This window comes from Dipteris shenzhenensis, chromosome 28, assembly GCF_047967505.1.
Source record: "Dipteris shenzhenensis isolate YYH24624 ecotype China chromosome 28, Dip_SZ_1.0, whole genome shotgun sequence".
NCBI classification, from domain to species: Eukaryota; Viridiplantae; Streptophyta; class Polypodiopsida; order Gleicheniales; family Dipteridaceae; genus Dipteris; species Dipteris shenzhenensis.
Window position 1 is genome coordinate 49,866,374 of NC_141623.1, and position 17,496 is coordinate 49,883,869.

The 17,496-nt window shown below is 44.7% G+C and overlaps 1 protein-coding gene across 4 annotated transcripts in view; it reads left to right on the top strand.

Moving 5' to 3' along the window:
- Window positions 1-17,496, top strand: part of LOC147883678 (uncharacterized) — a 104,614-nt gene that overhangs the window by 29,970 nt on the left and 57,148 nt on the right. For all 4 annotated transcript variants that reach the window (XM_087399967.1, XM_087399968.1, XM_087399969.1 and 1 more), the window contains one exon: window positions 902-1,020. In XM_087399967.1, the coding sequence (XP_087256093.1) occupies window positions 902-1,020 (119 nt within the window). The remainder of the gene's footprint in view (window positions 1-901; window positions 1,021-17,496) is intronic.

Sequence of the window (17,496 nt, forward strand, 5' to 3'; positions counted from 1 at the left end):
GTCTGCTCGCGATATAGAGTCGGTGTGATGACCATGAAGGTCTCGAGCTCATCTATGTAGAGGCCAAACAAGGTTGGTGATAACAGACAACCTTGTTTGACCCCAATGGTACTGATAATCTCCTCAGTCCACCCGGCATCTGTCCGAACTCGGCCTTAGACTCTCTCATAAAGCGCCATAACTGCCCAAATGATCTCTTGGTCATACCCCAACTCCTGCAGGTGCCTAATAAGGCGGGCTCGTGGGATCGTGATTCGTGTCAAAAGCTTTGCGAAAATCCACAAAGCAATAGTACACCCTCTACTTACGTGATTTGGCCTCCTCTATGACACTCCTGGGTGTGAGTATGTGGCCCATGGTTCCATGATTCTGTGGGAATCCTTCCCACCTCTCTGCCCTGAGTTTGATCTCAGTACCTTCTCAGTTGTTACAGGGTAACATTGCATTTACTCAATGTTATTTGGAGGCTTCCTTCATAGAATTGTATTCTGGCTGTACTGAATGAATCATATGCTTTGTGAGACCAGCGTTACTATTGAAATACATGTACCTGATTCACACAATATCCTCAAATGTAACTTATTATTTTGAAGATGGTGTGATGGTTTATCTAGGTTCTCAATTGTTTTTACGTCAAATATATGAGTGACATTACTTTTTTCTGATAAATATGAATATTCAAGGCCATTACAAAAACCCCAAGCCCATGTTATGGTAATATTTGGCAGCTTGCAGACATCTGACATCCTACCATGACATATTTATGTGAAAAGGCTTGTTGACGACAGTAATATACTTTGCTTGCTCATGCAAAAAACCAGGATTTTGAATTTATTCTTTAGTGGATGGTGGAGGTATAGGCACTGTTTGTTTACAATTTTATATGTATTTTAATGGCCAGGTCCAACAAATAGCAACGACGCAAAAGAGAAGGATCCAAACTCAATCAGGGCACAGTTCGGAACAGATGGCTCACAAAATGCTTGCCATGGGTCTGATTCTCTAGAAGCTGCAAAGAAGGTAAATGAATGTAGATTCAAGTAGAAGTGGTCCCCTTGTTCAACACCCCACGTGATCCAATTCTTTGTGGTCTTGTCCATTTAATTTGGTCACTCATATCTCTTTATTTTCTCCTATCAGAAATTTGGACAAGCTTTCGAGATATGTGTATTTAGACTCTAAAATGAGGAACTTCTGATCAAAGGAAGAAACACAAGGGAAATATTTTGTGGTCTTGTCTGTTCACTCTCCTATCAGAAATTTGGACAAGGTATCAATAAATGTGCATTTAGACTATAAAGTGAGAACTACAGGGTCAAGGGGAGAAGTATAAGGGATATATTTTGGCAGAAGAGGTAAGACTAGTGTCCCTTACCAAAAGCTGCTTCTTCCTCATTGTTCCATGGCTTTTGTCTAGTTCTCTCTGTGCCTGCCTTGCAACTCGTTTTCTCTTCTTACAGCTTTGTTTTTGTTCCCATCCCTCTTTCTCTTTCTTTTCTTTTCTTTCTCTTTCTTTTTACTTCAACCTCCTCCTTTTCATTGCAACTACTCTCAGTTTGTGCCCCCCATTTCTCTCTTCATACCTGAAATCCTCAGCATGCTGCTTTGTCTATAGAGCCATTTGTTCAGTTTTTCCTATCTTTTTCTCCATCGTAACTCCTTTCTATTTTTCTTTTAGACATCCTGTGTACTGTGAGATCTGAGGCCATCACCATTGTCCTTGTAGAGATGCATTCGGACCCCTCTCTAGCCTCTTGGTTCATCCGGATCAGAGATGAGTAGTGATCTTCCTTCATGAGGCTGTATGACATAGAGGCAACTGCTCAAGGCACAAAGAAGAGATTGTGAGGCCCAGCCAGAATCCACTCGGAGGGTGATTAGTGACTTCTTTTAGTCAGAAAGCATGGACCAGCAGTCCCCAGGGAGATGATATAGCCAAGACCTGGAGTGGGAGACACGAAAACTCACCAACGTGTTTCTTGGACCAAGGACACAAAGCGATGGTAGTTACAGTGGCATCTGTCTGACGGAGAGCTATTGTGAGGAAACAACAGCGGACCGCACATGTTGATTGACATCAGTGCTCTATCATGGGTTTTATGCCCCCGTGGAGCCGGCCCCCCACATCTACCAAGACCCTCCTATCCATTCTCAGCCACCCAATGGACATGGTTCCTCAGACAACATATAGAGGACTGCTACAATAATACCACTTTGCAGAGCTATTGTACTTCCCATGGTTTCAAATATTAGTATTTGTATTTGTATTTGTCTTGGGTACAGATGCTTGCTTAGTGTATCCACCAATTCAGCTCATAGTATCTAGTTTTTTCAGTCTCCTAGACCCTTGGGTGTTTTGAAGACTTTGATAAACGTTTCTTTCTACCTTTAAAGTCCTACCTTGCATCCCACCTTCTTTTCAGTCCCCTATTTTCTGTTCTTAAAAACCATCTCATCCCAAAATAATCTCTCATTCTGAAACAACAAATATTTTATTGATATGTAGAAGTCTAATATAAACATAAAATCAAAGCTCCTGAACAAAAGAAAGTACAATAGGTATGTCCTTTCAATGACTAGTGAGCTTATTTGGGAGGTAGAATCATTTAAGCTGGGTGCTGCACCTGTGCTCCTTGCTGCTAGCATCCCTCCCTTTTCTTTCTTCTCACGTCCCTCTTGCTGCCCGCTGCCTCCTCCTTTGGCCTTGCCTTGCTCTCCATCCATTTTGCTTTTCTATCTTCCTCCTTTCTGCTGTGTCCCTCTCTGGCATTTGTCCATTTTTTGCATGTTCCCCCCCCCTTCTTTATCTCTCCCTGCTTGAGCCCATCGGCTGGCTACGATCCTTTTTGGGCAGCCTTGGCCTCACTAAGGATTTCATAATTCTCCGGTCTTGAGCTTCTGGGGCTGTTTGTTGCGGCCACTTCCTTCTTGCCACCCTACGGAGGGCTCTTCTTCTCCTTGTTCACCCTCAGCCCTCCTCAAGTCCCTTCTTGCTGTCTTTGTTTAGATGAGCTACCCTTATAGCATGAGTGCCCCAGGGCTGTGTTTTGCAGCAGCTAGGCCCACCCATCTTGCCTTACTTTCTTCCTGTCCCTTCCCCTTTTTAATTCTTAACCTTCTTCCCTTTACCCACCAGCAGCTAGGCCCACCCATCTTGCCTTACTTTCTTCCTGTTCCCTTCCTCTTTTTGATTCTTTCCCTTCTTCCCTTTACCCACTTTGCCTTTCTCCTTCTTCTTTCTCCCCCTTTCTTGTTTGCCTTCCCCTAGCCTTCACGTTCTCTCCTTTCCTTTCCCTTTCTTTGTTTGACTTTTGGACTCTCAATCTCCTGCATGTCACACAGTGTGCATATGCACATCTCCTTGGGTAACCGCTTTGCTCTGCCGCTCTCAATACGAAGTTTGTGTGAAGAGACCCGGAACTGCCCAAGAGAGATCCTTAGCGAGAGGGGTAGGTGAATCTGCGTGTATCTTGGTGGATCAATGAAACCCTCTGCTGTGACATGTAAGAAGTGATCTCTGAAGAAGCCCAGCTTCACTGGAAGATCACTTGTGCCCAACCAGGTCCGGATTGTGTATAGTTGTAATATATCCTCATGGATAACCTGGTTGACCTGCGTGATAGGAGGGGAGAAAGCGGAGCATCCATGTTGTACTAGAATGGAGGTAATCTGTCCACGTGGAGCCCTAGTCCGTCAAACCATCTCTCTGTGCGTGCATACCAGCACCTCTGGTCTCCCCCTGCTGCAAGTGCCATAGAAGAGGATAGTGCTAGCCATGGTATCTTGCTACGCCCATAGGTGTAATCCCCATACTCCCTGACTCGGTACAGATATGTGATGACCTGAAATGCAACATCTAGCTGTAAAGGGGGTGACTCAAATTCCGCCCGAATGATCTGGTGAGGAACGGGATGGCTTACCACGGATCATCTGTGATTAACGTCCTTGGGAGGCCTCACGGGCCTATGGGACAAAATGTTAAAGTGCGAGGAAGCTTGCTGAAAAAATGAGATCAAAGAGAGAGAGAGAAGGAGAGGAGCGAAGAGACACGTTGAGAAGCCAAAAGAGTAACTTGCGTTAAAACTGAAAACTGCATACATACATTGGGCGCCTAATGTTAGGGCCTCATTTATTCATACCACTCTTTGTACCTTAACAATTGGTACACATTTATTGTACTACCCTTCATTTATTTGCTGCCCCCTTGCACATTAGATTGACATCATTATTTTAACTCTCACACTCCCCCTTAATGATCAATCTGTTCTCTTTTACATTCATCATGTTTCTGAATTTTTCCAACTTATCTCGAGACAATGCTTTAGTAAGCATGTCTGCTGCTTGATCTTCAGTAGAGCAATAAACCAGCTCTATCTCCTTTGCTTGCACCTTCTCACGAACATAATGATAATGAATTTCAATATGCTTCGTCCTTGCATGGAATACTGGATTTTTAGCAATCTGAATACAGCTTTGATTGTCACAATAAATCACTGTTGCACCTGCCTGTACTTCATGTATTTCAGCCAATAAGCACCTCAGCCACACTGCTTCACAAACGGCACTTTTTGCTGCAATATACTCAGCTTCAGTAGAGGATAAAGCAACCATGGGCTGCTTCTTACTCTTCCATGAAATAACTCCAGAGCCAAGTGAGAAACAATATCCTGAGGTAGATCTTCTGTCATCAACACTGCTGGCCCAATCAGAATCACAATAACCAGCCAGCAATAAATCACAAGATACAACAAATTCGAGACCATAATTATAAGTGCCCTTCATGTATCTCAACAACCGCTTTGCTGCCTTCATGTGGCTTTCCTTTGGATCTGCCATATACTGACTTAGAGCACTCACTGCATATGAAATATCCGGCCTCGTGATAGTAGCATAAATGAGACTGCCAACCAGTTTCCTATAACCTGTGCCATCCACTTTCTTTTCATCTACACGTGAGGTTAGCTTCTCATTCAATTCCATGGGGGTGTGCATTATTTTTGAATCAGCCATTTCAAATCTTTCAAGTACATCTTTCACATACTTGGATTGGGTAAGAAACATACTGTTTTCTTGCTTCCAAACTTCAATACCAAGACAGTAATGAAGCTGTCCCAAATCCTTCATGTCAAATTCAATTGACAAGCTCTTCTTTATGCGCTTAATCAATGAGGTGCTGCTACCTGTGATTACCAAATCATCCACATAGACAATGATCAACAATAAATCTGCATTTTCATGAAAGACATAAAGGTTGGAGTCATTCTTACTCCTCATGAAGCCATTCTTTGTGAGATACTCATCAATCCTTGAGTACCATGCCCTGGGAGCTTGTTTCAAGCCATACAACGCCTTCTTAAGCTTGCACACAAGCCTCTCCTTGCCTTTAATTTCAAAGCCTTGGGGCTGTTGCACATATACCTCCTCTTCAAGAATGCCATTGAGAAAGGCAGACTTGACATCCATTTGTGCGACAGACCACCCATGATGAGTGGCCACTGCCAAAACCAATCGTATGGTTGTCATTTTTGCAACTGGAGCAAATGTCTCCTCATAATCAATCCCTTCTTTTTGCACATAACCTTTAGCAACCAGCCTTGCCTTGTACTTGTCCAAGGTGCCATCTGCCTTGTACTTGATCTTGAAAACCCACTTAGTACCAATGGCCTGCTTCCCATGAGGTAACTCAACAAGTGTCCAAGTGTTATTCTTCATGATAGAAGAGTATTCTTCTTCCATTGCTTCTTTCCATTTGCTGTTTTTGATTGCTTCAGAAAATGAAGTGGGTTCATCATTAGAAAGAACTTTTGCCATCAAAGCAAAGGTCACATGTGACGTACCTTTGTCCTTGATTCTTTGTGATCTTCTCAGCCCATCATTGCTACTTTCAGCCTGCTCCAAAGTATTACTATCTTCAATAGTTTTAATATACCATCTGGGCAATTTCTTCACACTTTGTGGATTGTCTGCATCAACACCATCCATGGGAACCACATTTGGAATATTTGGGACTATTTCATGCACATCTTGAGGCGGAATGCCTTCATTGATACTTGCTGGCCTGTTTTGAGCTGCCTTGAATCCTTCATCTTTCTTGTCACCCGTCTCTTCATCAACCTCAAAGAAAATGAGGGGATCTTCATCTTCTTCCACCAAATGAAAATCAGCGTTGTTCTTTGTCTCATCAAACAACACATCACGTGTGATTATAACTTTCTGACTCACTGGGTCATAAAGTTTGTAAGCCTTTGAACATGTTGCATATCCAATAAAGATACACTTAATTGATTTATCATCCAATTTCTGCCTGTTTTGCTTGTGCACATGAGCATATGCCAAGCATCCAAACACACGAAGATGAGACACATTTGGTTTCTTACCATAATAGACTTCCTCAGGAGTCATACCATCAAGCGCTTTTGTTGGAGATCTATTCTGCAAATATATGGCTGTGTGGACAGCCTCTGCCCAAAACTTACGTCCCAATCTTGAATCTTTGAGCATGCATCGTGCTCCTTCCACCCCAGTGCGATTCTTTCTTTCTGCTACTCCATTTTGTTGAGAGCTATAAGCTGTAGTAAGTTGATGAAACATATCACTTTCATTGCATAACAAATCAAACTCATTTGACATGAACTCACCTCCTCTGTCTGTGCGGAGAGTCTTCACTTTCATACTTGTTTCATTTTCCACATAAGATTTCCATTGCTTGAACACATCAAGAGTTTCACCCTTACTTTTGAGAAAATACAGCCAGCACTTGCGTGAATAATCATCAATAAGGGACATAAAATAACGTGATCCACCAAGTGAATTCACTTGAGCCGGTCCCCACAAGTCACAGTGTATCAATTCAAGTTTTTGCGTTGCTCTCCATGAGCTTGCTTTTGGAAATGGAGTCCTTGCATGCTTGCCCAAGGCACAAGGCTCACATACACCCGGTATCTCACCAATCTTTGGGATTCCTATGACCATGCCATTGTCAAATAAATACTTAAGTGCTTTCATATTTAAATGACCATACCTCCTATGCCAAAGCTGAGAGGTTTGCTCCGTTTGAGACATCAATACTTGCTGGTCACTCATAGTAATTAGCTTGTACAACCTGTCATTGCTGCGTATGCCACGAGCAACTTCTTTTCCCTCATTCTTGAGGTCTTTTATGATGAAGTACTCCTTGAAAAACTCAACACTCATGTGCTGATCTGTTATGCAGCCCACAGAAAGCAAATTTCTTGCCAAATTAGGAATCCACAATACATTTTTAAGAGTACCAATCTCACCATTTTTGAGCTTGATAGGTATGTCGCCATATCCGTGAATGTTTTGTGTGGAATCATCACCCAAAAACACTTTGTTACTGCCTTCTTCATCAACATACTGAGAAAACCAATCACCATTGCCGGTCATGTGCGCTGTGGCACCCGAATCGACATACCATTCCCCACGATAGTGGGACTGTTTTGTATGATCAGCCATCAACAAAAACTCATCCTTGCTATTTCTTTCATTATTTTGATTTCCTTCTCCAGCAAAGTTGTTGCTATTTTGCCTTTGCCAATTTGAGAAGCCTCTGCCTCTCCCTCTTGATTGTTGTGCATGCTGTTTTATGCGACTTTCACTCTCCACATGACCATCCTTCCCACAATAGTAACACGGGCCTCTTCTTGAAGTGTAGGAGCTGCGTCCTCTTCCACGAAAGTCGCCTCTATATCCTCCTCTTCCTCGAGGGGTAAATTGCCTTCTTTCTTGATAGGAGTTCGAATCTCCCCCTTCTTCATGCCTGCCCTGATTTTGCCTTTCATTGTTTCGATTCCATCCACCTCTTCCACGGCCACGCCATGGTCTTCCTCTCACGGTGAATGCTTCATCTTTGTTCTTGGAACTCTTCGTCCCGCTTCCTTGTCTTCTCAACTCTTCTTGTAGCAAGAGAGCACTCAACTCCTCAAAGTTAGGAGTGGTCTCCCTCACCATTAGGGAAGTCACCAAATGTTGCCATGGTGAATTGCTTTCATTCATAGTAAGCCCATTCATGGTTATGCTTACCATATCCACATCTGTTACAACCTCATCCACTGAGAGCAATTGGTCAGTGATATCTTTCAAACGAGTCAAATAGGCAGTGATTTGCTCATTTGGTTCCTTCTTAAAAGCATGCAACTTTTGTTTAAGGAACAACAACCTTGTTGTATTTACTGATTCAAATAGAGTTTGAAGAGTTGTCCATGCTTCATCTGGAGCTGTAGCACCACTTATTTGAGGAATGATGCTGTCCTTCACATTCATGTTGATGTAACAAAGAGCTTTTTGAGCTCTTTTATCAAATTTTGTTTGAACTTCAAGTTCTTCTTCATACCTTTTATCCTCAGCCCTCTTTTCTTGAGGTGTCATATTGGGCACCATTACTGGCTTCATCACATCAGGCCTTTCATCTTTGCCTTCTACAATCTCCCACAAGTCTTTCAACTTTAAGAGATTCTTCATCTTAAACTTCCAAATTGGATAGTTTTTGCCATCAAGCTTCCCACTTTCTGGGAGCACAAAATCAACCTTGCTGTCCGCCATTTTGACTGAATTACAGCAAGCAACAAATTAGAATAATCACCCCAAAATATACTTCAAACACACAGCGGATACCTTATTGTTTTGGGGTCTTCAAATCCTCAATTTTAGAGGTCTTTGGCTGATCTTTTGGGTTGCAGATCTTCTTCACTTTCATGCCTTCATGGCACTCAATCTTGGGCTGTTCTTGGCTGGTCTTTTTCTTCATTCATTGACACGTGTTGCAAACACATATGGGCTGCCCTCTCTTCGTGGCTTCACCTACCATAGGGCTGCCCCTTTTCTTATGTACTTGTTTCTTGCTTGATCTTCAATCAAGCCATGCGGGCTGTTGCATCTCTTCCCTGGAGTCAAGGGCTTCATTCTTCGTCACTTGTGTGGCGTTTCTACCCATCAAACTTGGGCACTTTCTCGCCATAACAGGGCTGATTTCTTTCTCACCTTCTTGGGGCTGATTCGCACTTCGTTCATGGGCTGGAAATTCAATCCAACATGCCCACGCTGTTCCACAAAACTTGTGGCTTCAAAATTCTTCACAAACAGGGCTGATTTCATCACAAAAACAGGGCATATCTTTTCTCCATCATCTCGGGGCTGTTTGCTTCCATTTTGGTGTTCAAAACCAGGGCTGAAACCCTAATTTCGAGATAGTTCAGATCCATTTATTGATTTCTTTCACTTGGGGCCTGATTTTTCATCACTTTTAGGGTTGGAAACTGCGCAGAAACCCTAATTTCGAGATTTTCTTCAAAGTTTTTGAAAATTTTCAGAATTTCTTCTTCAATGTTGGTCGTTTTGCCTCATAGACTGCTGCTGAACAAGGGCGACCTAAAAACGCCTCCATTTTTAAGGTCAAAATGACAAAAAACCCTAATTTCGAGATTTTTCAGATTTCGCCCAAATTTTTTTTTCTGACTTTTTCATACTGTTTTTGGTGAATGCTGATGCTGAAGACCTCTCCTACAGGGCAGCTACAATGCGATTTCAAAACGCTTGGTTTTAGGGCTCGAAACCCTAATTTTCGTCACTTTTTGGGTGCAAAATTTTTGCACGTGTTCTTCCCTTGCATCGCTTCACTTGGGCTCCTCCTTTCCTTACTTGTAAACTGAATTTTCTGAACAAATAACAGGCTGAACACGCAAAATCTTCATATCTTCGCTTTCTGGAATCCTCTTTCAACTTTCTTCGCGCCAAACCTTGCGCAATCGCGAGGGGATCGCTTCTATCCAACTCTCATGCACTCTTCCTGCTCTGATACCATGTTAAAGTGCGAGGAAGCTTGCTGAAAAAATGAGATCAAAGAGAGAGAGAAGGAGAGGAGCGAAGAGACACGTTGAGAAGCCAAAAGAGTAACTTACGTTAAAACTGAAAACTGCATACATACATTGGGCGCCTAATGTTAGGGCCTCATTTATTCATACCACTCTTTGTACCTTAACAATTGGTACACATTTATTGTACTACCCTTCATTTATTTGCTGCCCCCTTGCACATTAGATTGACATCATTATTTTAACTCTCACACAAAACACTCACCAAAAAGGTAAACACCAAACATCAGTTATAAATTGAGAGTCTCTTGGGAGTGTGCATAGTGCTCACAAAGTTATGATAAGTTAACTACAGTCTACTTCAAAAGATGATCGTCCTGCATTACATCAGCTTAAGACTGAGAGTCTTTAGGTTTGAAATCTCTGATTAGTGCTTTCCCATATTTTTAAACAGCCCATTTTCCTTCCTTTCAAGAATCCTTCACTTTAGTCAATTCAGTGGCCTTCAATTTGAGCTGAGTTGGGGTGAGCTCCTCCTCTATCCATATTTTAGTACCTTTCAACTTATTGGTTTGCTTGAGAATCTTGCTTCTTTTCATCTTTTTCTGAAAGCATACTTTGGCTTGTGTCCTCTCTTGTAGGAAAGCTATTACATCTTGCATCCTACTCTATTTGTGTGATTCTTTCTATGATATTTTCCAGCTTTTTCTTTTGACTTCCTTCAAACCAGCCCTCTGGTAGCCCCCCTATGCCTCTGAGTCGTGCATTAGCCACCCTCTTTTCCTTTTCTTGTACTTCTTCATATACATCCGATGTGTTGACTTTAGTATCCAATGTTGCTGTAATTTCCTGTTTCATAGATTGGAGCTGAGTTGTAAGCAAGTCGTGCACTTTAGTCACCATCTGTGGTGTGGGTGTTGCTGTATTGTGTATCTGCAATACTTCATGAATGATTTGCTGTTTTCCTTGTCCTTCCCATGCATTTGTTTTCCTCTCTAGAGCTGCAAGTCTGAGCTTGAGCTCACAGATTTCCTGATGTAAGTAATAAATATGCTCTTGTGGGTCTATCATGCTTAACATTCTCTTCTCTATAGATAGTTCTTGGCAGGTCGAGGTAAAAGTCTTGACCTTGGGAAAAGCCACGGGCGTCCTAGCTTCCCCATTCATGGTGGCCTGCGTGTATATTGGGCACCCCCCTGCTGCGGGCGTCCTAGCTTCCCCATTCATGGTGGCCTGCGTGTACACGGGCGTCCTAGCTTCCCCATTCATGGTGGCCTGCGTGTATATTGGGCACCCCCCTGCTGCGACTAACCCCCAGGGTTGGGTCGGGGGCTCAGCCCAAACCCTAGAGCGTGAGTCTTCCTAAAAGCTCCTGCTCCGGCTGACGTGTTGGCACTGACGAGGAGGGCATTGCTGACGGGCTAGCGCTGCGATGTGACTGGCGGCGCAACTGTTGCTAAAGACTGATGGGTCTATGAGACTGATAGAAAACCTGATATGATGAGCAAAAGGGTGAAGCTACTAAGCGAGCATCCTAACCCATGCTAGAGAAAACTGTGTAGACATAGTCAATCCCTGATATCATCATCCCCATGGAAGATGCTGTCTGATCTAATACAATACGATACAATGCATAAGAAAGTCAAGATACACTCACAATGATGGACTAGGCAATGTAGGCAAGAAGCCCGTGATAGATTGCTGCTTGCTATACGGATGAGTACTCTATCGTGCCCTTCTGGAAGCTACCCGACGCCCGATGAGTGCCACAATAACCCTGGTCGGCCGTACCCCAGTTTTGAAAATAGAAGAAATGTCAGTGAGTGTGATCTGTGCGTCTGTCCTCTGTCGAGTGTGCGCTATTTGTGGCCGGGGGGGCAACATGTTCTGACTGGAAGAACTATGTGACCATACTCTGGGATGGACCAAGCAAAGGCCCCCCACTCCTTCTTCATGATCTGATGAGAAAGAAAGATATATTAACGTCCACAGGAGGCCTTGCGGCCCTATAGGACGAAGTACACAGAAAAGCGAACTCATACAAGGGCACGCTAGAACCATTGCTTAGTACTAATCTTGTTGGGATATCTCAAGGTGTATGCCTCAGGCACACCTTATGTTTCTATGTGTGAGTGCTAGAGGCACAGTTAGGTGCCCACAAGCACAGTTAGGTGGTGGAGAGCCACATAGGATGATTGAGAGAATCTAGGAGCAGATTGAGGAGATGATTGTGGAGCTCTGAAGTCATCAGTGATGTCAGTGAGCATGTATGAGGTGCCTACTTAAGGACCTCACTCTTCTTCATTCTACAAGCAAGCAAGTAATGCAAGTATTCTGAGTTTGTGTCCACTCTTTGCTTTCCTTTCAGTTATCCAACATGGTATCAGAGCCCTTTGATCCCCCTTGAGCCCATTTCTGCCACATCATCATCTTCTTCTTCATCTTCTTCTTCCCCATCTTCCTCCTTCTTCCCAAAATCTTAGAGAGCTTGGTTCTCCGCCTACAAACGACCATTGCCCAAACTTTCTGAGCTGAAAACTCCTCTAGTATGGGCGAACTTCCACCTGCAAGCAATTGAAGAAAAAACGTCTCTGTTGGCTGCCATTCTCCAAACAACGAATTTCTTCTGTTGCTCAATACTCCTTGCCTGCTCCGCCATTGCCTGAGCCCTTTTAGGAGTAGATGGGCGACCTCAAGACGAAGATTTTGAGCCATTTTTCAGGTCATTTGGTTCAGTAACGAGGGAGAAATCGTCAAAACTCAGGTTCAGCCTGTAGCAACTCTCCCGGGCAAAAGTGCGCACCATTTCGTCCAACCTCTGTGCTGGACCCTCTCTGGTATATGAGCTTTCTTTTGCTTCAGAAAGCCCTCTTTTCCTTGCTTTGAAGAGTGAGCTACAAGCCCTCCAAGTTCAGCCTTTTGGTTTTGACAGTTTTGGACAAGTTTTTGAAGATGATGCTACATAAAATGCTACTCTAGCATTTCTGGTTTTTTAAAACTTTTCAATAACTTCAGTACAAGTGTGGCTTCCGTTTTTCTTTGAATTACTAGACCTGGTTTTGATTGGAAAGTTCTCATTTTAAGCCACCTCTGTGAAGCATGTAAGAAGAAGCATCATTGTTTGAATATTGGTCACTAGTCTTTGCTACATCAAGTGCTCATATTTTGGAAGTCTTTCAGTTATTTTTTGCCTTGTAAGAGAGATAGACACTGCCCAATATCTGGGTTAGACCCTCTCATGGCTACCCGATTGAATCTAGAAAAGTTCAATGGAAAGGGCTTCCATACATGGCAGATGAAGGTGAAATTTGCATTGATGAGGGAGACTTTGTCAAACCTACTCCTACCGCTTCTTCTACGGCCTCCAATGCTGGAGAATCCTCAACTCCGACACGACCGGTAAGGGATCCAGCTAGAGAAGAAAAAGCATATGGTATCATTGCTCTTGCTTTAGGAGATGATTATATACACCATATCTCTGACTTGGAGTCTCCTTCGGAAGCTTGGCAGAAGCTTGACATGATTTTTGGTGCTAGCTCTCACATCTCTAAACTATCACTTAAAATCTCTTTCTTTGAATTGAAGATGACTAGTGGTACTACTTTAGCAGCTCATGTCAACTATATGCGGAGTCTTATGACTCAATTAGCTTCTATCAACTCTCCTATTTCTCCAGATGATGCTATGGCAGTGTTACTTAAGAGCATGCCTGAAGATTATGATCACATAGTTACCACTTTGAAAAATCTTCCTAATCCTAATCTTGAAGGTATTATCTCTGCTCTCCAAGAAGAAGAAAGGCATATGGAGCTCAGGAAAGGCAATGACACTGCTTATGCTATAAAAGTCCAGAAGGGCAAGTATACTCCTTGCAATCACTGTGGAAGGACAAATCACCTTTCAAAGGACTCCTTCAAAATTAATCCATGCAAGCACTGTGGCAAGAACAACCATAATGAGAAGTTTTGCAGAGCCAAAGCAAAGAAAGAAAATGCAAATCTACTTTCAGTTGAGCCTCCACAAGATGAGGCATCCCATGAAGATTATGCATTTTAAACATCTCTATGTATGCTCCAGATCTCTCTTTTTATGTCAAGGTACTCAGCCTGGATAGTCCTCCAAAATGAATGAAAATAAACTATTGTGTTTTGTGTGTTTTGTAAACACCTCTGGTCACCTTATGATGTAGGCCATGTGTATGTTTTGTTCCATGGTACCTCCTGCAGACATTGTGTGCATGTACATGCAGGGGAGATAACCATTGGAAGGTCTTTTTGTATCCCTTTTGTTTACCTTACACCCAAGGGAACCCTTGCTAGCATGAGAACCTAGCCATAAATTTATCCTTGACCACCATGAGATGGCATGAGAAACTATGAGACTAGATGTATCCTTGACATAGCCTGAGGCATTTCCTTGAGGGGGGGTTTGTTGGGATATCTCAAGGTGTATGCCTCAGGCACACCTTATGTTTCTATGTGTGAGTGCTAGAGGCACAGTTAGGTGCCCACAAGCACAGTTAGGTGGTGGAGAGCCACATAGGATGATTGAGAGAATCTAGGAGCAGATTGAGGAGATGATTGTGGAGCTCTGAAGTCATCAGTGATGTCAGTGAGCATGTATGAGGTGCCTACTTAAGGACCTCACTCTTCTTCATTCTACAAGCAAGCAAGTAATGCAAGTATTCTGAGTTTGTGTCCACTCTTTGCTTTCCTTTCAGTTATCCAACAAATCTATGCTAACAAAGTCATAATCATGAATAGAAATAGTCAACTGCAACTGCATAATAGTGGGCCAGATCAATCTATCCAGTATCAGGAACAAACTGAAAAACAAGTCAGTCTCGGCACTGGGACTTAGAGCGGAGAAAGAAAGAAAGAAAGTTTATTAAAGTCTTCGGGAGACTGTGAAGGTCTATGAGACTAAAGGTAATTGATACAATGAGCATAACGGTGGCGGTCTCAAAACAGGCCAGCCAACCGTTTCTACAAAAAAGAGGTTATGAAGGACGGTGTGTCTAGTCCTGATACAAAAAATATGTGTCTACCTCCAGATGATACAAAAAAGAAGGGGGGGGCACCAAAAATGGAGCAGAGGGGGGAGATACAATATATATGTGCAGGTGGTGATCATCAGAGACCAATCATAGAGGGGCCGTCAAATGGGAGGTCGGAAAAAACCCTGCGATAGATGATTGGCCTCTGACGTCACGCGGCCTAGTCGAGCTCGGTTGTTGGGGGTAGCGGGTGGCCCTGTGGATGAGGGCAACGGTAACCCCGGTGGGGCGGGCAGAGAGCAGAGACGAGATGTCATGGACCTGGATGTGTGAGTCTGTCCGCTGGCGCAGCTGTCGTGGCTCTGGCTCTCGCTCACGTCCGCGTCGTCGGCTAGACTAAGGAGAGGTATCCTGTGACTAGAAGAAATCAGTGATGGGCCGCTGGGTGTCCTCACGCTGTGTGTGCTGCTCGTGTCGCCATGCTCGGAGAGAGGTATCTCGGTGGCGAGTCATCTCATGTAAGAAAGTGGCTAGGCATCGCTGATCCGGGAACTGCAGCATGTGTGGGAGGGGGCTGAATCCGTCGTGGAAGAGGCAGTGGTACCGGCCTCGAATGGCATAATAGATAGGACATATGAAAGCAAAGTGCTCCTCCGACTCGATCTCCTGCAAGTCGCAAAGTGGGCAAAGGCGGTCCTCTCGTGGGATACCCTCTGCGCGTCCGCTCTCGATCTGTAATCAGTGTGACGAGACCCTAAACTGACCGAGGGAGATCCGGAGCGCATGTGGTAGATGAAGCTGTGTGTAACCTGGAGGTGTGATGAAGCCCTCCTGTGAGATCTGGAGGCAGTGTCGGCGGTAGAAGTCGAGCTTCACAGGAAGCTTGGAGTGAAGAAACCATGTCCGCCAGGTGTGGAACTGGAGCAGATCCGCTCGAATGAGCCGGTTGACCTCCTGGTCAGTGGGGGAGAGGGGAGATGGTGGAGCGTCGAGGTTGTACTGAAAAGGAGGCAACCGGTCTAAGTCGAGGCCCAGTCGGGTGAACCAAATGGAAAGACGACTATACCAGCATCGCTGGTCCCCATCAATGGATAAGGCCATATTGGAGGATAGGGCTAGCCAAGGTAGGCGGAGGCGACTGTTGGCGGAGGGGCCGAAATCCCTGACTCTGTGGAGATAGGTGATAGCCTGAAAAGCCGCATCAAGCTGTAGGGGTGAGGCGCCGAACTCTGCTAGAATGATCTGGTGTGGTACCGATGGTTTGCTGCGGATCATCCGAGCAAACATCAGTATCTGTAGGCACTCTACTCGAGCCCGCTCTGTGTCTGAAAGGTCGGCTCCCCACCAAGGGCTACCGTACATGCCTGCTGGGCGGACCAAAGAATAAAAAAGGAGAGACTTGGTCCGTGGGTCCTGGAAGTGGGAGTGGTAGCACTGTCGCTCCAGCCTGGCAAGAGCGGCGTATCCCCAGCTGATCCTGGCTTGCATGGCTGGGCGCATCGTGAAGATCGGGCCTGAGAAGACAACGCCCAAGTATGTGTAAGAGTCAACTATCTCAACAGGGTCGCCGGCGAAGAGGAACTGCTCTCGGTGCATAGCGGGTCTGGAAGTGTTGAAGATCATCACCTTGGTTTTCCCAAGGTTGACCTTCAAGTCATGTGTATCATAGAAGACCTGAAGTCCATCCAGGTGTCGCTGAAGACTAGTAGCAGAAGAGGATAGTAGTACTACATCGTCTGCGTATAGGAGAATCTGGATGACAGCCTCTGCAAGAGAGCAGCCTGCACCTCCGAGTGTCTTGATGGTGGTCTTGAGCTCGTCGATGTAGAGGCCAAATAGAGTCGGTGACAAGGGACATCCTTGTTTAACTCCGATAGTGCTCGTGATCTCTGGGGTCCAGCTGGTGCCAATCCTGACCTGCCCCATCACCCGCTCATAGAGAGCTACTACTGCCCAGATAATCACCAAGTCGTAGCCTAACTCCTGCAAGCGTCTGATGAGTCGGGCGCGGGGAACGGTGTCGAATGCCTTGCGGAAATCCACAAAGCAACAATATACTCTGTCTCTTGTGTCTGGCCTCCTCAATGATCCCTCTAAGTGTAAAAATGTGATCGTAAGTCGAGTGATCCGCCCTGAAGCCGGCCTGTCCGGATGCCCTGAGCCCCTGTACCTCTGCGCGAGCACTGACCTCGCCATCTAACACTGATGCATAGATCTTGGACATAACATGTCCAATCATGATGGTCCTGTAATTCCCTGGATCCATGGGATCTCCTGCTTTGTGGATGGGTGTGATAGTGTTCAGGGTCCAGGCTCTGGGGAACCCATGGCAGACAGCTTCATTGAACAGCGTTGCCATGATGGGGGCTAGAGTTTTGATGCCATAGGCAACAAACTCTGTGCATAGGCCCTCATGATCCTTAGCTCGGCCGTTGTGAAGCTTATGTGCTGCGTGGGTGACTCCCTGGGTTGTGAAGAGGACACAAGAAGTGGGACGGGGGGTGGCTGAGAGGTCGGGAGGAGGCTTATCAGGGATATCATAGAGTGTACATGCGTAGGAGTGCCAGAGGGAAGTGTCTGTGAGGGGGGAGGGGGATCGGCGTTCTAGGAATTTCCTCCAGAAATCCTTGGAGTTGCTACTAAATAGAATGTTCAGTAGCGTATCCTCAT